The 23,457-nt window shown below is 48.3% G+C and overlaps 1 protein-coding gene and 1 long non-coding RNA gene across 4 annotated transcripts in view; one reads left to right on the forward strand and one right to left on the reverse strand.

Moving 5' to 3' along the window:
- Nucleotides 1–17,197, forward strand: part of bcas3 (BCAS3 microtubule associated cell migration factor) — a 1,023,442-nt gene extending 1,006,245 nt beyond the window's left edge. For all 3 annotated transcript variants that reach the window (XM_085964689.1, XM_085964691.1, XM_085964690.1), the window contains one exon: nt 16,036–17,197. In XM_085964689.1, the coding sequence (XP_085820815.1) occupies nt 16,036–16,184 (149 nt within the window). In that variant the 3' untranslated portion in view covers nt 16,185–17,197. The remainder of the gene's footprint in view (nt 1–16,035) is intronic.
- The window catches only part of LOC147102293 (uncharacterized), a 101,377-nt gene that overhangs the window by 21,271 nt on the left and 56,649 nt on the right, over nt 1–23,457 (reverse strand). The gene's annotated exons all lie outside the window — the stretch shown is intronic.

Genomic DNA, 23,457 nt, shown 5'->3' on the forward strand with positions numbered 1-23,457 from the left:
CCATTCTGCAGGAGTGGTTGAGAAGCCTGCAGAGGTTGAGAAGCTTTCTGGACACTTTAAAAGTACCACGAATGATGACATCATACTGTGGGGCTTTCTGACTGGAAATGGACAATTAGCAAGGCTGCCCACACGCTGGAACTTAATTGGCCACTTGAGGGAAAATTGCGTGCAGCTGGCTGACCCATTTTTTTCCAGGTCAGAACCCAACATTCAGGGAAACCCGCCCATTTCCCGCACAATCCACAAAATCGGGGCCTATGTTCCAGCCTATATATTCCTTGCCTCCGATCGAGTCGGTCCCCTCCAGTCCACTCAGAGTTGCACCTGACAACTTGGCAGAGATCCGCAAAGCACCATCTGGAGGATAGATCAGTCAAATGAAGCTGGGAGTTGAGCCAAGGTCTCCAATCTGCGGTTTAGGGTGCTAGCACACGGTGCCATCTGGCTGCCCACTGACAGGTGTTCTCCAGTATAAACGTCAGTAATTGATGTGGGTATGAATTCAGCCCAGATTAATGGATGAAAATCTCCACACTCTACTAGCTGTAAGGTATTTACATAAGGGCTTAAAGGGTAAAATTATGGGGACAGGTTGCATAAACTTGCCTTGTATTCCCTTGAGTTGAAGGGTGATCTTGTTTTTTTTTAATTTATGGGATGTGGACATCACTGGCAAGGCCAGCATTTATTGCCCATCCCTAATTGTCCTTGAGAAGGTGGTAGTGAGCCGCCTTCTTGAACCGCTGCAGTCCGTGTGGTGAAGGTGCTCCCACAGTGCTGTTATGTAGGGAGTTCCAGGATTTGGACCCAGCGACGATGAAGGATCGGTGATATATTTCTAAGTCAGGATGGTGTGTGATTTGGGGGGAACTTGGAGGTGGTGGTGTTCCCATGCGCCTGCTGCCCTTGTCCTTCAAGGTGGTAGAGGTCGCGGGTTTGGGAGGAGCTGCCGAAGAAGCCTTGGCAAGTTGCTGCAGTGCATCTTGTAGATGGTACACGCTGCAGCCACGGTACGCCGGTGGTGGAGGGAGTGAATGTTTAAGGTGGTGGATGGGGTGCCAATCAAGCAGGCTGCTTTGTCCTGGATGGTGTCGAGCTTCTTGAGTGTCGTTGGAGCTGCACTCATCCAAGAAAGTGGAGAGTATTCCATCACACTCCTGACTTGTGCCTTGTAGATGGTGGAAATGCTTTGGGGAGTCAGGAGGTGAGACACTCGCCACAGAATACCCAGCCTCTGACCTGCTCTTGTTGCCACAGTATTTATGGTATCAAGGTATTTAAAATGGTTAAGGGATTCGATAGCATAGATACAAAGAAACTATTTCCTCTGGAGGGGTGTCCAGGCCAAGGGGAGATAACCTTAAAATTAGAGCTGGATTATTCAGGAGTGAAGTCGGGAAGCACCTTTTCACACAAGGGTAGTGGAACTCTGGAACTTGCTTCCCCAAAAGGCTGTGGATGCTGGCGTCAATTGGAGCTTTCAAGATAGAGATCGAAATATTTTTGTTAAGTAAGGGTATCAAGGGATGTGGAACAAAGGTGGGAAAATGGAGGTACAGATCAGGCATGATCTGATTGAATGGCGGAACAGGCTCGAGGGGCTGAATGGCCAACTCCTGTTCCTAGGTTCCTATTAAAATGAATTTGGACAGTCACAATGCAGTTCCTAAAGGACGTGAGCCCACAGTAAATGACTGTAAACTTCTGTTTCAGCATTAATAGCTGATCTCACTTAGCCAATAGGATGGCTGAAATAGAAAGAAGTCACATTGGTGTGATAGGGAGCTTCTGAAGTTGGAGCAGATTAGAGGCAGCTTTAAAGAATCATAGATGGTTACGAGACCAAACCAGGCTATTCAAGCCATCAAAGTCTGCACTGGTGTTTTACTCCAGATTAACTACCCAGTATAATCCCACTCTCCTGCTCATTCCCCATACCCTTTAATGGTCTTCTTTTTCAAGCAATTCATTTTTAAAAGATTTGGCGGGCTCCTCTTCAGCAGCAGTTCATGCTGTACCTCACCTGGGAGTACTCACTGTTGACACTGGGTGCCTGAAGTGATAAGTCTTCTGCTCGCCCAGGCTAACCTCCCTCACTATGATGAACACAAAATTCATTAAATAGAAAAACGATTGGTATCCAAACAACATTGTAATCGTGATGTCGATCTTCATGTATAGGTGTGGAGATGCCGGTGTTGGACTGGGGTGGACAAATGTAAGAAGTCACACAACACCAGGTTATAGTCCAACAGTTTTATTTGAAATCACAAGCTTTCGGCACGCTGCTACTTCACCTGACGAAGGAGCAGCGCACCGAAAGCTTGTGATTTCAAATAAAACTGTTGGACTATAACCTGGTGTTGTGTGACTTCTTACATTCATGTACAGGGTCAGCAACAAACTGGTGGATAGAATAAACACAAAAGCAAAATACTGCAGATGCTGGAAAACTGAAATGAAAACAGAAAATGTTGCAGATACTCAGCAGGTCAGGCAGCATCTGTGGAGAGAGAAACAGAGTTAATGTTTCAGGTCAATGACCTTTCGTCAGAACTGGAAAAAATTAGAGATGTAACTGATTTTTAAGCAAGTGCAGGGGCAGGGAAAGGGGAGAGGAGGAAAGAACAAAAGGGAAGGTCTGTGATAGGGTGGAAGGCAGGAGAGAGTAAAATACAAAAGGGGTGATGGTGCAAGGCAAAAGGAGATGGTAATGGGACAAGTAAAGAAACAAAAATGGGTCTAGAGGAGGTGTAAATGGAGAAGAGAGAGGAGAATAAACACAACCCAGTTACATAGAAAGGGCAGAAACATTTCAAATTGACAGTAAATCACTCGTATTTCTGTTGGGTTCCGTTTGTTTAAATGAGGAGGCGCTGGTGACATCACTGGGGGAAGTGGGTGGCTGGAGCCCAGCAGTGCAAGGGTTCGGGGTAAAATGTCGGAGTCATTGAGCACCCCAGGAATAGTGCCCGAATCTCGCCTGGTTTTAGCCAAATTCCTTCACGCTGGCAGGCTCAGTGATCTAACTCAGCCAGTCCCCCTCATAATGTCATCCCAAAAAGAAAATTAAGATCAGCAAGAATAATAAACAATAAATGTTAAATGATAATTCACTGTGGCGGGTTGATTATTTTAATAAGGGTCCAGATGGTGAGACCCCCTTCCCATGCTTTAAAAGGGATTCTGATGGCAAAATCCCTTCTTGAATAGGTAAGCCCCTTCCTCCCGTGGATTATGAGAGGCAGCTAAAGTTCAGATGTGGGAATGTTAATTATAATAAATTATTTTTTCCCTATTAACTCCACAAAGAACAAACCCCATTTTGCCACCTTGAGTGTTTGTTATCTGCAGGTGCTCAATGTGGGAATCTCTGTATAATGTCATTCTTTATACATTACAAAGGAAAATTACAGTACTGTATAAACAAAGATATATTCAACACCATCTTGCATTTATACAGCGCCTTTAATGTAGTAAGACGTCCCAAGGCGGTTCACAGGAGCATTATAAAACAAAACTTGACACCGAGCCACATAAGCAGATACTAGGACATGTGACCAAAAGCTTGGTCAAAGAGGTAGGTTTTAAAGAGCATCTTAAAGAATGCGAGAGAGGCAGAGAGGTTCATGGATAGAATTCCAGAGCTCAGGGCCCAGGCAGCTGAAGGCACGGCCACCAATGGTGAAGCGATGAAAATCGAGGATGCGCAATAGGCCAGAATTGGAGGAACGTGGAGATCTCGGAGGGTTGTAGGGCTGGAGGAGGTTACAGAGATAGGGAGGGCGAAGCCATGGAGGGATGTGAACACGAGGATGGGAATTTTAAAATCGAGACGTTGCTGGACCGGGAGCCAATGTAGGTCATTGAGCACTGGGGTGATGGGCGAACAGGATTTGGTGAGAATTACGATACGGGAAGCAGAGTTAACAACAACGTTCTTAACAACACTCTACAACAACAAATTTCCAGTTCAGGGCATGTGTTTGGATTGCCCTTTTGATGCAACTGTTGCCAGCAATGGTCGTGTAAAAGCAGATGGCTTCATTCTAGTTGATCTTCACTCTCCCCTCTACGTCAGGAGGTTGTGGATTCAAGCCCCACTCCAGGGACTTGAGCACACAATCTAGGCTGACACTTGTAACTGAGGGAGTGCTGCACTGTCAGAGATGTCATTTTTCGAATGAGACATTAAACCTGTCCTCTCAGGTGGATCTAAACAATCCCATGGCACTATTTGAAGAAGTTCTCCTGGTGTCCTGATCCACATACCTGTATATCCATCAACTAACATCACTAAAAAAGAACAAATTATCTACTCATTTATCTCATTGCTGTTTGTGAGAGCTTGCTGTGTGCAAATTGGCTGCCATATTTCCCTACATTACAAGAGTAACTACATTTGAATAGTAATTTGTTGGCTGTGAAGTGCCTTTGGATGTCCTGAGGCCATCAAAGGCCCTATACAAATGCAAGTTCCTTCTGTTCTTTTTCCTTGCCTTGGTTCCCTCCTTGTGATGAAGAGAAATTTCTGCCTCTGTCAGTCTAAGTATTTTCTGTCATATAAAAGGCCATCAGATGAACAGGTTTGGAAATCTACATTTAACCAAAATGTGATCCTCCTGTGTGTGTGGAGCTGGGTTATACAGAGGAGACAGGGATGGTGGCCTGGCATTGGGTCCAGGGACTCTTATCACTCACAGAGCCAAAGGGCAGGATTTTCATTGGGCCGTGGAGGCGGGATTGGAGGCGTGTGGGGGGTTAAAATCCCAAAATCGGGGGGCACGAATCCATCCCGCTCCCAACCCGCCTCCATGCCAGTTTCAAAGGAGGTGGGTACCTGTCCTGCACTGGGACCTGCCTCCCCGAGGCGGGAAGGGGATTAGTGCCAATTAACTGCCTGTTAACAGGTAGTTAACAGGCAGTTTTTAGCCTAATCCCTATTTTTAATGTTGAACTTCAATTTTCAGTTTCAATTTCAATTCAATTTTATTTGCCATATGTAACTAGTACAATGGAATGCTTACTCCCCGAAGTAGGGACACGTCAGCTATTCTTACAGCGCCGTGTTCAGAAAGTCAATTCTTTGGCATCCAGTGGCAGTGGGAGCACGATGTCCCTCAGCCGCTCCGTACTCCTCGTCACCGTGGCCTCCTCCTCACTGTTGCTGGCTCGGCTCCACGTGTGGTGGCCTGCTTCTCCTACTCACCCTCTGGCCACCATTCCCAGCTCCCCTCCTCCCAGTCGAACTGCGAGTCGTCGTGGCTACTGCTGCTGCTCGATGCGCTGCGCTGCCTCCACCCGACTCGCCGAACACATCCTCCGGTCGCCGCGGCCTCCACCTCAACGTCGCCGGCTCCACGGTTCGACGGCCCGGGGCCTCCCCCCATTAATTAGTTTAAAGCCCTCTCTACAGCCCTAGTTATTCGATTTGCCAGGACTCTAGTCCCAGCACTGGCAAAGTGAAGTCCGTCCCAACAGAACAGCTCTCTCCTGTGTGGGATTCCCGACGGCCCCAAACCACGCCAAGTTAGAGGAGGCAGACCGTCGGGATGAAGGGCTTGGAGGGGTCGAGATGTCCGGTGTTCAGGTGAGTGATGGGTGCATGAGTGCAAAAGTAAGTGTATTTGGTGTGTGTAAAGTGTTTAAAGAAGTTTTACATACTTTTACTTACCTTTACAGCCTTCCTTCCTTCAGGTCTCGGGAGTCCCTCATCGCACCGGCACAGAAAGCAGATTGGCTGCGAGCTGTCAAAAATTGCAGCATTCAGCTTTCTGTTCCGGAGAGATCTCTAAATCATCCTGAGAGGAAGGAATTAACTTAGAGTACAGATTGTCAGTGTTTGACAGCTTCAAACAGCTGTGAAACGCTGATATTTCATCTGTCAAAAGATCTTGACAGATGAAATATCAATCTGTGACGTCACCTGTTGCCGGGTGGCCCTTAATTGGCCTGCTGAGCCCACTGGTCGGGCTCAACAAGGTCAATCAAGTCAAAATCGCGTGGGTTGGCTAGAACTCGATGGAGGCGGGACTACAACCCCGAAAGTTGTAGTCCCGCCTCCTACCCGACTCCTCAATGAAAATCCAGTCCAAAGTGTCTAGGCTTGCTGGTGCTGGATGTGAAGGTTATCTCTTAGCTCGGAGTGGGGATTGGGTACTTCCTGGCACACTCAATGAGTTCTCTTTGCTGACGGTACTCATTGTGTGAAGTATCTGAGGCTCAGAGATTGGTAACAGCACAAAATGCAGTTGTTCCTGCATCTAGCTAGACATGGCAATACTACATATAACATTATAAATAGGTTTGGTTACATGTGAATGGTATTTCCATAGAGTAACATTGGAGGCAATTCAGGACATTTAAATCTGTGCATTTCATACAGGGGTTCTTCAAAGGGGCCCTCAATTTCTGCCAAGATTCTATTGATGTCTTTCTGTAACATTAGCAGGCCCCCTGAATAAACAGCAACTATTCCAACGCGCTCCTGGCCGGCCTCCCCTCTTCCACCCTCCATAGACTTCAGCTCACCCAAAACTCTGTTGCCTGTATCCAAACTCGCACCAAGTCCCGTTCACCCATCACCCCTGTGCTCGCTGACCTACATTAGCTCCTGGCCCGGCAATGCCTCGATTTAAAGAATTCTCATCTTTGTGTTCAGATCCTTCCATGGCCTCGCCCCTCCCTATCTCTGTAACCTCCTCCAGCCCTACAACCCTCCGAGATCTCTGCGCTCCTCCAATGCTGACCACTTGTGCACCCCCATTTCCTTCACCCCACCATTGCTGACCGTGCCTTCAGCTGTCTAAGCCCTAAGCTCTAAACCTCTCCACCTCTCTCTCCTTTAAGACACTCCTCAAAACCTAACTCTTTGACCAAGCTTTTGGTCACCCCTTACTGTCCTAATGTCTCCTTCTTTGGCTCGGTGTCAAATTTTTATTTGCTTACGCTCCTGTGAAGTGCCTTGGGAGGTTTTACTAGGTTAAATGCGCTATATAAATACAAGCGGTTGTTGTTGTAATTGGCTGAAAACGGCCATTTCTCTGGTGGGGGTGGTGGTGATGGGGTGGACGGTGGGGTGTTCTGCTGATCTCCCACCGAAGTTATGGCAGGAGAGCGGGACAACCAGCGTGGAAATTCAGGTGCTCAGTGAAATGGGGTGGACTGTAAAACAATTTATCTGAAAACCAGAGTCCATAAACCAGAGATACATCAGTGAGCAGGGGTCAGGCCGCAGGGATCGAGTTGGTAGTTAATCATCGTTGGCCCTGCTTTAACACTGAGCTCGTTGGATTCACTTGTTGCTGGGCTCCAGCCACCAGCTCCCCTCACCCAGCTACGACCCACACACCTCTCCCAGCTATCAAAACAAAGCAGGACTGGGAAAAAAAAATCACATTTCCCATAAAAGAGCAGATTATTTTTAACGTGAGAAAAAAAAACTGGAAGATGAATAACTGCTAAATTATTTTCCGTAGCCCTTATGGGAAGTGTTAAGATGGCAGTAATTAAAGATCGCGACCCCAGGCAACTTCAAAACCTCCTTTGCCGACAAACATTTCTGCCACTCGCAATCGGCACAGTTCAATGGACTCCAAAACCATGCCCACATAAATGTGGGTTTGTGGGAATGTTTTCAGAGTTGCTACTATTTCAAACAGTTGTAGAATTCACACACACACAATTTTGCTGAGAAGGGGGCCATGGTCATTACATGGAGAAGATGACCTGGCCGTATTTTTTCCAGGAAGGGGTTTCTTGTGGATTAGCGAGTGGGCATCAGAGCTGGTGGGGCTGGGCTCAGTGTGCCGCTATGTACTTGCATACCTGGGACGGATGAGTAGACTATAAGAGGCCAACGTTACTGCACTGTATGTTTAAATGTTCATCTGCTGTTAGGCAGGCTGAGGGATGCAAGTGCCGTGCGCGGCCTGATGTGTTACTGAGCTGTGCAGCCAGGCAGATTCCAAGTTCAATCCTTGGTCTTTGTTGACTTAGCTGTTCCTCTTCAGGGGGCAGTATCTGGAGGGTACAATTGTCCTCGGCGCTTGTGGGTTAGCGACTGGGAAAGTCAGCCTGACTTCCGCTGTCCTGCCCCCTACAGTCAAATAGCCTGTCGATGCTCCCACACACGTCGCTCCCTTAAGTTCACACACAAAGGGTGGCTTCTCGGGTGAGCTGCGATCAGCCAGTCTGAATCAGCGTCTTCAGGAGAGGAGGGAGTGAAATGGAAGGAAGCACGCTCGACACTGAGCTGTTAAAGTGGGAATAACATGGGTCATTTTGAGTACAAGAGCAAAGTAAGAATGATTAATGAACAGACAGAAGGGGCACAGGGAGAAGTATGAAGAGAAATTGAAGGCAGTGTGGCAGGCCATTCAGAGATGATTGAACTGGGGAAAGATCCTGACATGAAGGATTGAATGGAGATGAAAGAGTGCGGACTGGAAGAAATGACGGGCGGTTAAAATTACTCCACATGTATTTTCAAAATAAAGTTTAAAAAAATGCAAACTTTAAGTATAACACCTGCAGAGGGCACGTGTAGCCACCTCATGTCTTTCATTATCATCGATGTGTGACTGGGACATCCTTCCACTCCCGGGCTCATCCCATTGCTCCTGTCTCCCTTACTGTGATCCATGCCATGACTGCCTGCAGTGTGCCTGTCAATCCCTGCAATCCTCTATGCCACGTGTCCACTCTACAGTGAGTACCCTCAGAGGGCATTACTCAGTGATATACGAGGATAAATTTTGCAAGGATCTCACTTGGGGCGGAGTGGAGATCAGAGAACTGGGCACAGATGTCAGCAGATCCGATTCATGGCGCTTCTGATTTTCCAGTCATTAAAATTAATTGAGCGTGTTGACTGCTGGGATCAATTCTCTAAACCCGTGCTCCCATTGATTGAGACTCTGCACCGAGGACAGAGTTTGGCACAGTTTATCCTATGATGTATCCAGTATACAAGAACTTGCATTTATATAGCGCCTTTCACGACCTCGGGATGTCCCAACGCGCTTTACAACCAATGAAGTGGAGTCACTGTCGTAATGTAGGGAACGCAGGAGCCAATTTGTGCACAGCAAGCTCCCACAAACAGCCATGTGATAATGACCAGATAATCTGTTTTTTAGTGATGTTGATTGATGGTTAAATATTGGCCAGGACACCGGGGATTAGCCCCCCTGCTCTTCATCGAAATAGTGTCATGGGATCTTTTACGTCCACCTGAGAGAGCAGACGGGGCCTCGGTTTAACGTCTCATCTGAAAGACGGCACCTCTGACAGATCATGACCAGATAATCTGTTTTTATTTAGTAGTGTTGGTTGAGGGATAAATATTGGCCAGGGAACTCCCCTGTTCTTCTTTGAAATAGTGCCATGGGTTCAACGTCTCATCCGAAAGACAGCACCTCCAACAGTGCAGCACTCCCTTAGTATTGCACTGGGAGTGTCAGCCAGGATTTAATGCTCAAGTCTCTGGAGTGGAACTTGAACCCACAACAAACAAAAGGATATGAGCATTTACCAGCGACAGACTCCACCTGTATCGGGTTAAAAAGCTATTTAAGATCTTCAATTTTTCTAACTCCGTTCTCCTGAAGGTGCTGCCTTATCCTAGGTTATGGTTACACAGGCACCTCATCCAAGTCGCCATTCTTGATGTGTGAGCCTAGACAGTGAGTATCAGTAGGCTAGTTGACCATGGAGGGCATCAGAGTCAAGCCTGATCCTGTTTTGTCACTGTGCTGGGCGAGGGAACTGTACCTCAGCAAGAAGCCTTCAGGAGAGGCTGGGGGTGATGGGGAAGTAAGAAAGATTTGCATTTATATAGTGACTTATCGCATCTTTCACAAACATCCCAGTGCGCTTTGCATACAATGAATTGCTGTAAGTCAGTTATTATTATAGGTAAACATTAAACAACAACAACTTGCCTCTATATAGCACCTTTAATGTAGTAAAACGTTCCCAAGGTGTTTCACAGGAGCGTCATCAAATAAAATTTAACACCGAGCCACATAAGGAGATATTAGGACAGGTGACCAAAAGTTTGGTCCAAGAGGAAGTTTCTAAGGACCGTCTTAAAGGAGGAGAGAGGTGGAGTGGTGGAGAGGTTTAGGGAGGGAATTCTAGAGCTGAGGACCTAGGTTAAAGAGGTAAAGCTGTCACCTTGTGCAAAGCACGGTCCAACAATCAATAATGAGATGTCTGACCAGTTAATCTATTTTTGGTGGTGTTGGCTGAGGGAGGGATGTTAGGGCAAGACATCATGAGAACTCCCTGCTCTTCTTCAGATAGAGACTGAACCGGCAAAACAGGCCTCAGTTTTAATGTGTCATCTGAAGGACTGCACCTCCGACAGTGCAGCACTCCTTCGATACGGCACTGGAGTGTCAGCCAGTAGTAGGGGGGCATCAGAGCCGAACCCAATCCTGTTCTCATCTGACATCCAGACATGCTCTTTCCAGTAGGAATCATTGATAGAATTGACTACTACTGGAAATACCAGGGATGAGGGAGTTCAGTTATGTGGAGAGACTGAAGAAGCTGGGATTGTTCTCCTTAGAGCAGAGAAGCTTAAGGTTAGATTTAATAGATGTCTTCAAAATTATGAGGGGTCTTGAACAAGTAAATAAGGAGAAACTATTCCCAGTGGCAGGAGGGTCGGTAACCAGGTGACACAGAGTTAAAATAATTGGCAAAAGAACCAGAGGAGAGGTGGGTAGAAATGTTTTTACACAGCAAGTTGTTGTGATCTGAATGCACTGCTTGAAAGGGCAGTGGAAGCAGATCCAATAGTAACTTTCAAAAGGAAATGAGATAAATACTTGAAATGAAAGAATTTGCAGGGCTACGAGGAAAGAGCAGGGGGGAGTGGGACTAATTGGAGAGCTCTTTCAAAGAGCCGGCACAGGCACAATGGGCCGAATGGCGGCCTCCTGTGCTGTAAGATTGTAAGTGACAGATTTTTTTTCCTCCTTAGCCTGGGGGAGTTGCCCTCAATTATAAAGCACCATTTGTTGCGTCTGCTGAGACCATCTAACCCAGCACAGAGCAGCGGCTGAATGCAGGATCTCCTGTTGTGTATGGCTCAGTACCAATGCGGGCAGTGCCAGCAGGGGAGCTGAGGGATATTTCTATTTAGCTAATGATACCAAGCAGTTAAAGAGTGACCTCATGAGGATCAAATGTGGTCAATCCATTTTCTGCTCTTCCGAATACAAGGCCAGCTTTGTCGCAATAACACCCTATTTTCCCAATAGTCATGTAGGGTTAGATGCACAGCAAGGCTCCCTTTATACTCCACCAACAATGAGCCTTAACCCTTGCCTCAGAAGGATGTCCACTATGACACTATAATATTTCCATTCACCACACCAGCCACCCTTTGTGGAGAGTCAAGAGTGAGATTGTCAATTTAGTGCCTAATTATTGTAGTGTGCATTTCTAAGACACTTCCCAAAACTCATTCCATGCAGGATTCTCACAGCTGGCAGATCCCACCAGTCTATGCCGGATTCAGTGCAGCTTCCCAGAGGTGCAAAGGATAGTGTAATAGCCAACTGCTCCGCCCAGTCCCCAGTGGTAAATACATTCCTCCCACTCCTTGTCTGGGAAACTGGCCATCTCATTGTGTTGTCAGCTGAGCACAAAATGGGCCACTCACCCTCCCTCCCACACCAAGGAGAGCAGATGGACAGGAGACCCCTGGAGGGGAAGAGTTGGAAGAGGGAGTGGGTAATGGAAACATGAAATCGCACAAACCGTGGATTCCAAATTCAGGAGCAAGCTGCAGTAGGAAAAAGGCACCGAGTCTGATTGCAGCTTTGGCCTGTGTTTATTTTTCAATGTGCAGCGACTGCCCAGACAGGAGACATCTAACCAGAGACAGCTGCTTCCAGCGCCAGATGAAGATGAAAAATCAGACAGGATAAGTCGAGTATTAGTGTGGGATAGTTCATTAGTGTCAACACAGAATCAAATTTAGGGCCTTAACTTCCTGAATTCAGCACGGAGACAGAGAGGGAATCACTGAACTGAGAAGTGTGTTTCTGATAGAAAACCTAGAGGTCCACAGAGTGAAACAAGGCTGCGTTTGTAGTTTTATTTTCTCGCAGTTTTCATCCCTCCTTTCCCCAAAGGCGTTGGTTCTGGCTGGCATACAGTCCCACAACACTACCCATGCTCAGGTCCCTTGCCCAAGTAGCCTCTCTTTCTGGTTAGATTTAGGATCAAGCTCTCATGATTCTGTCCCAGCAATGCGCTACCTGGAAAGGGTGGTGGAAGCAGATTCAATAGTAACTTTCAAAGGGGAATTGGATATATACTTGAAAAGGAAAAAAAATTCTTAGGCTTTGGGCAAAGAGCTGGGGAATGGGACTAATTGGATAGCTCTTTCAAAGAGCCGGCTCGGTTCAATGGGCCGAATGGCCTCCTTCTGTGCTGTGTCATTCTATGTGTCACAATCCCAGGCTCTGAAGAGCAGCCCAGCTTCTCCATTCCAATCTCCCATGTAGACTTACCCTTATGTCATCGCTGGATGAAGTTGCCAGTTTAGTGTCAAACTATGAGCAGCTTTTAAGCTATTGATCACAATTGACATGAGTTAGGTTGCGACTGCCCAAAGTCACTTCATGACAGATCCTTTACAGCTGGTGGACAGAGAACTTTGGGCCCCAGCTCGTTGTAGAAAAGCTGTCCCAGAATTTTTCTCAAACTCCCATATCTGGCCTCAGGATGGGCAGGAGTTGGGCCCACCTTGACAGACTGGGCTTGGATCCCTCGAAGAAAGATAATTCATTTTTTTATTAGTGGTATCATCAACCTACTTATAAAGGGGGTCAAGATGCAGGTTCATTCTTCTTACCAAGGGAGTGGACCTGACCCTCTCTTGCCCTCCACCCTTCCCTCCCCCCGAGATGGCATCAGACCCCAGGCCTTCTGGCCTGTGTTGGGTGGGATGTGCCTGCCATGGATATTGAAATAATGGGACCTCCCTCTGATCCCATTTTCTCTGGTAGGGTCAGCGCTGGAAATCAATAGCAGGTGCGATCCCAGCATATGTACCAGGATGGCAGAATTTCTAAATTCTCCTCCCTGACTGTTCAAGACATGCTTCAGGATCCCAGACCCACTAACCATGGAGCAACATTCAGAGATCAAGGGCTTGTGCACGATTACTTGTTGTACTCCAAACGGATAATTTTCCATTTCTACACTACCAGCCTGAAGCTCCGCCCATTGGGAGCACGTATCAGAAACTTTTACATTACATAGAATTTACAGCAGAGAAACGGGCCATTCGGCCCAACTGGTACACACGAGCCTCCTCCCACCCCTCTTCATCTAACCCTATCAGCATAGCCTTCTATTCCTTTCTCCCTCATGTACTTATCCAGCTTCCCTTAAATGCATCTGTGCTATTTGCCTCAACCACTCCTTGTGGTAGCGAGTTCCGCATTCTAACCACTCTCTGGGTAAAGAAGTTATTCCTGAATTCCCTATTGGATTTATTAGTGATGATTTTATTTGAGCGCCTAAATCTCCGGATTCAGCCCGCCTACCAGTGGGTGATGCTTCTCGCTGGCAGCAGGCAGTCCGAAAATTTAATGCCTAGGGTGGGAGGCTGAGCGGTGATATGAAGGGCAAAAAATTGAAGATAGAGTTTAAGTAGTATAGAAAAAAAGAGTTTACAGAGGCAGTGGTTGGCTGTGTTGGATAGCATGTGCCATGGAGTGTCAGTTCCTGTGATCCCACCAAATGTTGAGTTATTGACCTCAACCCAACATTTGTTGGCACACGTTCCTTCTCCATCTTGTGCCTGCAGCACCAATCGGGCCAAGGTTGCGGTATTGCTGGTCTGAGTGCTTTGTAAGTCTCAATGAGCTGTGGATAGATTTGTGTCTGGCACTCCTCGGCCAGCACCCAGTCTTGCTTGTGCCATCCGGGATGGTTATGGGGCAGTGGGGTAGTTTGGAGAGGATGCGTCTCCAAGGAGGAAATATCAGGCCACTCCCGCCAAATCCTGTTGGAGGGTGACAGAACAGCATTAATGTGGGCCCAGAAACACACCACCTGCCCCCTCCCCTTTTCCCTGGATTAGGAAACAGTGCCAACAGTGTGCGGGAGCGCGAAATAGATGAAACCCTCAGTCCAATAATCAAAAGCAAACTACAAGCATAGATTCCAGATGTTGCCTCTTTCTGAGAGCTTTTTAGCCGAGGCAGTGAGCTATTGAGTGGGGAGTAATGCACCCTTCGATGTATTTTTTACTCTCTCAATACTCTTTAACGGAGTCATCGCTGCGGCTTTCAGTGAAAGAAGCTGCTTGCAGTACCCGATGACTCAGTGGGTAATTGCACAGTCCAGTGTGGAACTGAGCCACACAGGCCTGGTTCAATCCCTGGCCTGTGCCGAGTTTACTGATTCAGCTCTGGTGACGCACCCTAGTTGGCTGCTGTGCCCCCTGAGTCAGCAGAGCGGGGAAATCAGCCAGGGTTCCTGCTGCTGGATGAGACGTTAAACCGAGGCCCTGACTGCCCTCTCACCTGATCCCATGGCACTATTTCGAAGAAGAGCAAGGGAGTTCTTCCCAGCGTCCTGACCAGTATTTATCCCTCAACCAACATCACTAAAAAAACATTATCAAGTCTGACGTAAGAAAACTACTAGGCACTTGGTCTAAGCGTTAAACAAAGCTTTAATCAACTGTTTTACAACATGGAGGTCTAGTTGTGTCCTTCACTAGTTCCTGTTAAGAATGTCCTGCGCAAGCTGGGCCCTTGCCCGAGTATTTATACTCTCCCTGGACAGCGCCACCCGTAGGCTGCTCAGTATTATTTCATAAGTCTTTCTTTCATGAATGACTGATTCATGTCAAGGTCATTATCACATTGCTGTTTGCGGGAGCTTGCTGTGCACGTGTTTCCTACATTACAACAGTGGTTACACTTCAAAAGTACTTCATTGGCTGTGAAGCGCTTTGGCGTCCTGAGGTAGTGAAAGCTGCTATGGAAATGCAAGAGCTTTCTTTCTGACGCTATCCAATGACTCCTGCTGGAAAATGCACATGAGTGAACATCAGGCGAAGGCAAGATCGAGCTCACCTGTGATGCATCTCACAGTCAGGATGACTGCTAAAACTCACTGTCTGAGCCAGGGGCGTCCAGGCTGATGTTCTCACCGTGGAGTCCGAGGGGCACAATAAGGTTTAAATCGCTGTTCCCATAAATTCCCAGATATCGCCAGCTGCCGATACCAACCGATTATGCGGTTCTGATTTAGAATGTATCCAAACAGAACTAAGGCGAGATCTGTCCAAGCCTCCAAGGCCCACGGAAATCAATCCAGTGTGTAAGCAGCGGTAGGAGCGAGTTGCCTGAGCTTTGAGAGCCGGATTGCCAGGGCCCGGGGGCTGCATGTTCAGAGGCGGTGTCCTGGCCAATATTTATCACTCGACTAACATCACTAAAAGCAAATTATCTGGTCATTTATCTCATTGCTGTTTGTGGGACCTTGCTGTGCGCAATTTGGCTGCCACGTTTCCCACATTACAACAGTGACAACACTTCAAAACGTACTTCATTGACGTAAAACTTTTTGGGACGTCCTGAGGTCGTGAAAGGCACTGTATAAATGCTAGTTTTCCTTCCACTTTCCTAGTCTCAGCTCACCTGAAGAATGGCCACCTGGATGAGATACCAGGGAGGTGGCTGGCAATGTTTTCTTTAAGCTGGAGGTCCTGCGCCGCTGGCTCACCGGGTTTTAAAGGGGAAAAACCGCGCATGCACGGAATTTTGAATGGGCCGCGCAGTCCATTAAAGCGGCCACACAGCCCAGAAAAAAATGAGAGGGACCATTGATGGCTGGTACATATGGAACTGTACCCCCCGGGATGATTCTCCGCTTTCAGGAGAGGGGAAGTTAGCAAAGAAAACCTGAGGGAAAAGTTTCCAGGGAGTGTGTGATTTCCTGTCGATCTCCTGTGTTGGCTGAAAAGCTTCTGTCCTGTTTCTCTTGCAGAGCTCCAGCGAGAGGGGAGTATCGAGACCCTGAGCAACAGCTCCGGCTCCACCAGCGGAAGCATCCCGCGCAACTTTGAGGGCTACCGCTCACCACTGCCCACCAACGAGAACCAGCCACTCAGCCTCTTCCCAACGAGTTTCAACTAAGCCCCTCTCCCCCCTCTTCTCCCTCTCCCCAACATCGGAGCCAGTAACCATTTCTTGCACAAGATTGACTGCAGCCAACGCTGGATAGGTCAACAGAATGGAACACCAGACATTATCTCGCTCTGCCCTCTCCAGTAACTGCCGCAGTGAGACACTCTCATCGGAATTGGGTGGCGGCGGGGGAGAAGGGGGCGCAAATCACAGGTTTAACCCTTTAGCTCCCAGTTTGCACTGACTTGTGAAATGTGAAAGTGCCCATCGGGCTTTCTGAGTCTCGAGAGCTGGCAGATCTCCCTGAATCCCCACCAATTTCAGACACTGCCAAATGGAAGAGCTCGAAGCTGCTAAATCGGCGCCGTGCTGACATCTACTTCATTTCTTGTTTGTTTCTGTTTAAGAATCTAAGCATCTTGCAAAGCGGTTGTTTCATTCCTGGGGTCGGAAGGATTGCCGTGTGGTTTTTTTTTGTTGCCTTATCATGGCTCATTTGGAGCCTTCAGTTGACACTGTTTAGGTTTAATCGAGAACCTGCCATTATCTAAAGAGTTCTCGTCCCATCTGTGGATTTCTATGTCTGGGCTTCTATCATTATTAAACAGCACAGGGAGGGATCTGCCCACTGACTCCCTTTACATTTCTAATATTCCCATTAAAGTTGTGAGTGCTGTTGACCTCCTTGGAATAGGGGGTGGGGTGGTGGGAGCCGGTCGGGGAAGTTTCAGGGCCAATGCGTATACTGTTGGAACAACAAGAATCACAGGAGTAAACTGGATTAAGAGCAATCGTCTGCGGATTCAGTTCCCAGACTCTGAGGCCTCTGCGCTCCCACTCCCCCAGTGATGTCGTCGGGACTCGCAGGGTAAATAAAAAATTTTAAATCATTGGAAAAAATTAAAAAGGATGTGAAAGGAATTCTGGAGGGAGAGATTGCTGAAGAGTATCAGTGGGAAGGTTCCCAAAAATCCCTTTATGTACTGGCAGCTACTAATGGGTAAAATTGATTTTTAACTTGTCTTTCTTTCCTCCATCTAGTTTTGTCCCTCTTCTTTTGAAGTGCTGATTCTCACTGGGCTACGGGTTTCACGGGCACTGACTCTCACTGGGCTACGGGTTCCATGGGCACTGACTCTCACTGGGGTACGGGTTCCACGGACACTGACTCTCACTGGGGTACAGGTTCCACACACACTGACTCTCACTGGGCTACGGGTTCCACAGACACTGACTCTCACTGGGCTACGGGTTCCACGGGCACTGACTCTCACTGGGCTACGGGTTCCACGGGCACTGACTCTCACTGAGCTACGGGTTCCACAGACACTGACTCTCACTGGGCTACGGGTTCCACAGACACTGATTCTCACTGGGCTACGGGTTCCACAGACACTGACTCTCACTGGGCTACGGGTTCCACGGGCACTGACTCTCACTGGGGTACGGGTTCCACAGACACTGACTCTCACTGGGCTACGGGTTCCACAGACACTGACTCTCACTGGGCTACGGGTTCCACAGACACTGACTCTCACTGGGCTACGGGTTCCACGGGCACTGACTCTCACTGGGGTACGGGTTCCACAGACACTGACTCTCACTGGGCTACGGGTTCCACAGACACTGACTCTCTCTGGGGTACGGGTTCCACAGACACTGACTCTCACTGGGCTACGGGTTCCACGGGCACTGACTCTCACTGGGGTACGGGTTCCACAGACACTGACTCTCACTGGGCTACGGGTTCCACAGACACTGACTCTCACTGGGCTACGGGTTCCACAGACACTGACTCTCACTGGGCTACGGGTTCCACGGGCACTGACTCTCACTGGGGTACGGATTCCACAGACACTGACTCTCAATGGGCTACGGGTTCCACAGACACTGACTCTCACTGGGGTACGGGTTCCACAGACACTGACTCTCACTGGGGTACGGGTTCCACAGGCACTGACTCTCACTGGGGTACGTGTTCCACAGACACTGACTCGCACTGGGGTACGGGTTCCACGGGCACTGACTCTCACTGGGATACGTGTTCCACAGATACTGACTGTCACTGGGGTACTGTTCCACAGACACTGACTCTCACTGGGGTATGGATCCATGGGCGCTGACTGTCACTGGGGTAGGAGTTCTACGGTGCTGTCTATGGGCTACGGGTTCTGTGTGTGCTATCCATCCTCTTGGATTGACTCCAGTTGCCAATTTTCATGAGTCCAAAAAGGAATTGTTAACTGAGCTTTGTGGGAATGTTGCGAGCAAAACCCCGGTCCCTTCCTCACCTGATGACCACACAAGCTCCCTTCCTGAAGAGGCATTGGATTGCAATCAGGAGCAGGAACTTGGCTGTCTATTTTCACCTCCCTAGACCGCGGGGCGGGAGGCAGATGCTGACTGTGGCCATCCCAGCTGAGACCCCGCGGGGATCGAGATTAGGACATCCCGTTTCTGCTGGGTCCTGTACCAGGCCCACTAAGCCTTTATTTGAAAGAGAAATTCGAAATTCCTCAGAGAATCAACAAACTAGCGGCAAAACATGCTGTGAAAAGAAATAATTTCCTTTTTTGTAAATATTTGTGTTATTCTGCTTCTAAAACTAATTCCTTTTGTGAAGGAAAAAAAGTTCTGAAAGGTCGTTCCCTCTGCCGCAGTGCTTTTCATGGGCTGGGAGGTTGTCAGTGCCCTGCTACCAGAGGCTCAGAGTGCCGTGCAGCGTTGGCATTGGCGTGAGTGGACAAGGAGCGAGTCATCCTCCAATGTTCCTCCTTCGCTCCCCCTTCAATTCCAAGCGAAATCTCGGATAGCAACATGTGAAGAATCCAACACACGAAACAATATCCTTTCAGGCTCTGGCATAGCGCTCTGATACATTGATACCACACTGCGAGGCTGGCACTGTGCTACACTGCCAGGCTATGGTGTAACACCAGCACACCGTAGCCAGACTATGGCAGCATCTCCTGCTAAAAGGATTTTGTTTTTAAATTAGGAAAACTTTTATGTTTTTTTAAATGGGCCAGCCCCCGCTGAGGTGGGCACCATCCTTTAGCTGACCTTTGAACTCAGTGGCAGGAACCCACACTGCTGTGAGTGGGGGGCCCAAGCCCGGGCCTTCCTGGCAAGTCCCGGGCAGTCCGAGAAGCCGCTGCCCTCCATTCCCCAACGGCACAGACTCTGGAACGATCCCACAAACGTGACGTGATTTTGCCGTCCCACAGATTGTGGGCCGTGACGGTGTAAGTGTGGGCGATGGACTGGAGCCTGGATGCGTCAGCCACTGAAATCCTGTCTGAGTCCAAGGCCACCAATGTAATCAGCAGCCGTTGGTTTTCTCGCTCGGACTGAGCTGCTCCCTCGAGAGACAGGCTGAGCAACCACAACACAGACCACAAACAGCAACACAGAGATTTGCTGAATGAATCATCTCTAAACAAGTTGGTCCGGGTGAGGAGCGTTTCTGAGGCCTACAGAGGATGATGAGGTGGTTGTAATTTAGCAGAATTGCTTGTTTGTTCAAAAATCTTTTTTTTTAGGCCAGGATTCTCCTTTCTCTTCTGAAAGTGCTGACTATCATTGGGGTACAGGTTCCACAGACATTGACTCTCACTGGGGTACGGGTTCCACACACACTGACTCTCACTGGGGTACGGGTTTCACAGACACTGACTCTCACGGGGGTACGGGTTCCACAGACACTGACTCTCACTGGGGTACGGGATTCACAGACACTGACTCTCACTGGGGTACGGGTTCCACAGACACTGACTCTCACTGGGGTACAGGTTCCACGGGCACTGACTCTCACTGGGGTACGGGTTCCACAGACACTGACTCTCACTGGGGAATGGGTTCCACAGACACTGGCTCTCACTGGGGAATGGGTTCCACAGACACTGACTCTCACTGGGGTACAGGTTCCACAGACACTGACTCTCACTGGGGTATGGGTTCCACAGACACTGACTCTCACTGGGGTACAGTTCCACAGACACTGACTCTCACTGGGGTACGGGTTCCACAGGCACTGACTCTCACTGGGGTACGGGCTCCACGAACACTGACTCTCACTGGGGTACGGGTTCTACAGACACTGACTCTCACTGGGGTACAGTTCCACGGACACTGACTCTCACTGGGGAATGGGTTCCACAGACACTGGCTCTCACTGGGGTACGGGTTCCACAGACACTGACTCTCACTGGGGTACGGGCTCCACGGACACTGACTCTCACTGGGGTACGGGTTCCACAGGCACTGACTCTCACTGGGGTACAGTTCCACAGACACTGACTCTCACTGGGGTACGGGCTCCACGGACACTGACTCTCACTGCGGTACGGGCTCCACGGACACTGACTCTCACTGGGGTACGGGTTCCACAGACACTGACTCTCACTGGGGTACGGGCTCCACGGACACTGACTCTCACTGGGGTACGTTTAAATGGGTGCTGACTCTTGCTGGGATATGGGTTCCGCAGGCACTATCACTGGGGAATGGGCTTCACTTGGATACAGGTTCGTTGGACAGTGGCTGTTCTCTAGTACTTTGTTCAAGTGACCATTCTTGACCTTAAACAGTACGTGCCAGCTCGGTAGTTAAACATTGAGAGGAGCACTAGAGCTGAACCCAATCCACTGCTTACTCCACATGCATTTTCCAGCAAAGTAAGCGTAATCAGGAGTGGGAACCTTGGGTGGTTCTCACTCCCCCTGCCCCCCACACCTCTAGTACAGGATTACTGAGGCCAGTTGTAACTCCCTGGACACGTTTCCTGAGATCAGTTAATGCAGCAGACTAGGGATTGAACCTGAGACCTTCTGGTCTGAATGGCTCAGCACCACCTCTCCTGGGCCATTTACCCACTGAACTATTAATTGTTAAATTGACCTTGTTTTTATCACATTAAAGAATGTAATACAGAAATGAAATAATGCAGGTATTTAAAATGTACCTCACCCTGTACATAAAATGACCCTATAAATGCAAATTAAAGCTGCAAAATCCTTTGTACATTTAAGTCAAACTAGATGATTTATCCCTGCAGTCCCAGCCTTATTTGTATCTTCCCTGAGTCACGGCATGCTCCAGACATTTAGTTATCTGCCTGATGTTTAATCGAGGGTTAAAGCCTGTGGAAATTGCTATCAGCCATCTTATAGTCTAGTGCCTGATGGGAACTTCCTGTTTCTCAACACTTGCCCTATCTAAGGGAGGTGGGAGGTGCGGGTGGTTACAGTGGGAGTTTTTATCGCAAAGTCTGACTGGAGTACCTCTGTGACGTTTGTGCTTGGCCAGTTCCTGTGATCAGGGTATAGATTATGTACGTCTGTCTGACGGGACGGTGGGGTGAGAAGGTCAATCTGGTTTTACATCACTGCGATAAACTGGATTAATGTCCAGTGATTCAGTTCCCAGATTCAGAGGCTCCACGGTGCAGCCCCACCCCCTCCTAATAATATCGTCAGGACACACGGGGAACACAATATTCTTAAAAATCAATGGGAAATGGGAAAGAAATAACAGAGGGAGGGAATATCACTGAGAGGGAATATCAGAAGGAGGGAATACTGGAGCGAGGGATTACCAGAGGGAGGGAATACCAGGGAGAGAGAATACTGGGCAGAGGGAATATCACAGAGAGAATATACCAAAAAGAGGGAATAACAGAGGGAAGAAATACTGATGAGAGGGAATACTGTAGGAAGAGAATATTAGAGGAAGGGGAATACAATAGGGACAGGATGCTGAAGAAAGGGAAAACTGGAGAGTGGGAATGCTATAAGGAGGATATAGCAGAGGGTGGGAATACTGGATGGAAAGAATACCAGAGGAGTGAATTCTAGAAAGGGGAATACCCGAGAGAAGGAATACTGGAGGGAGTTGAGTACTGGAGAGAGGGAATACCAGAGAGATGGAATATTGGAGGGAGGGAGGACTGGAGCGAGGGAATGTTGGAGGGAGTGAGGATTGGAGAGAGGGAATACTGGATTGAGCGCTGGAGCAGGGAGACGACCGGATGTTCCTGTTTTAATTTGTGGGTGAGAAATTAGTCCTCCACTTGTACGTGGTAGATTCACACATGCACAGTTGCTCCAATGTTACACAGCTGATTTTGGGAGAATGTCCTTATGGAGCGCAGCGATAGCAAAAGTGCCTAGATGTCAACCCACCCTCCACCTTGAAATGCCAGACCCAGCCTGGGTGCGATTGGCAAACACTGTTTACATTTATCGCCGAAGGTCAGAAGACACAGGGAAACCAATCTGTCGAGGGGACAACCGGTCCCTCCATCACCACAGGCCTTGTGTTTGGTCACTTCACGGTGAGCAGTAACCCTGTAATGCAAATGAGTAATAAGTAGACCAGTGTACGCTACGCAGGGAAGCATGGTAAATGAACCCACTTCAGTTGTCCCAGTGTGGAAGTGGAGTGAAAGTGGGTCAACTGAATTGGTTGCACCTCAACCCGTTCACACATCCGTGGCATGAGTCAGCCACATACTTACATGATCTGGATTCATTCCGATGCCCATTCAAAAACAATCTACAAACACCCAGACTCTTTATTTAGATTCATTCCACATTTATCTCATCAACCATTTATTTGTTTATTTTATTTTCTGCTTTTTTTTTTAAAAAAAGCTGTATTTTCTCCCCCACTCTTTTATTTTTGCCTCTGTGTGCCCTGCTGCAACTTTCTGCCAGTGTCAGCCGTGGCTCAGTGGGCAGCACTCTCGCCACTTGAGTCAGAAGGCTGTGGGTTCAAGTCCACTCCAGGGACAAAATCTAGACGGCACTTCAGTGCAGTACTGAGGGAGTGCTGCACTGTCCATAGGTGCCATCTTTCGGATGAGTTAAACCAAGGCCCCATCTGCCCTCTCAGGTAAATGATCCCAAGGCATTATTTCGAAGAAGAGCAGGGGAGCTTTCCCCCAGTGTCCTGGCCAATATTTATCCCTCAACCAACATCACTAAAAAAGCAGATTATCTGGTCATTATCACATTGCTGTTCGTGGGAGCTTGCTGTGTGCAAATTAGCTGCCGTGTTTTGTATCTTACAACAGTGACTACACTTCAAAAGTACTTAATTGACTGTAAAGCGCATTGGGATGTCCTGAGGTTGTGAAAGGCGCTACATAAAAATACAAGTCTTTCTTTATAACCAGCTGCTGGCAGATGCCAGGCACGAATTATCCATTTTTTTTGTTGTTGACTCCGTTAAGCCTTTTCCATCTGCTCAGCACTTCCTCCCCTCCCTCCCGCCCTCGGAA

The sequence above is a fragment of the Somniosus microcephalus genome, chromosome 22 (genome assembly GCF_052327205.1).
Source record: "Somniosus microcephalus isolate GS21.2 chromosome 22, FLI_Smic_1.0, whole genome shotgun sequence".
NCBI lineage: Eukaryota > Metazoa > Chordata > Chondrichthyes > Squaliformes > Somniosidae > Somniosus > Somniosus microcephalus.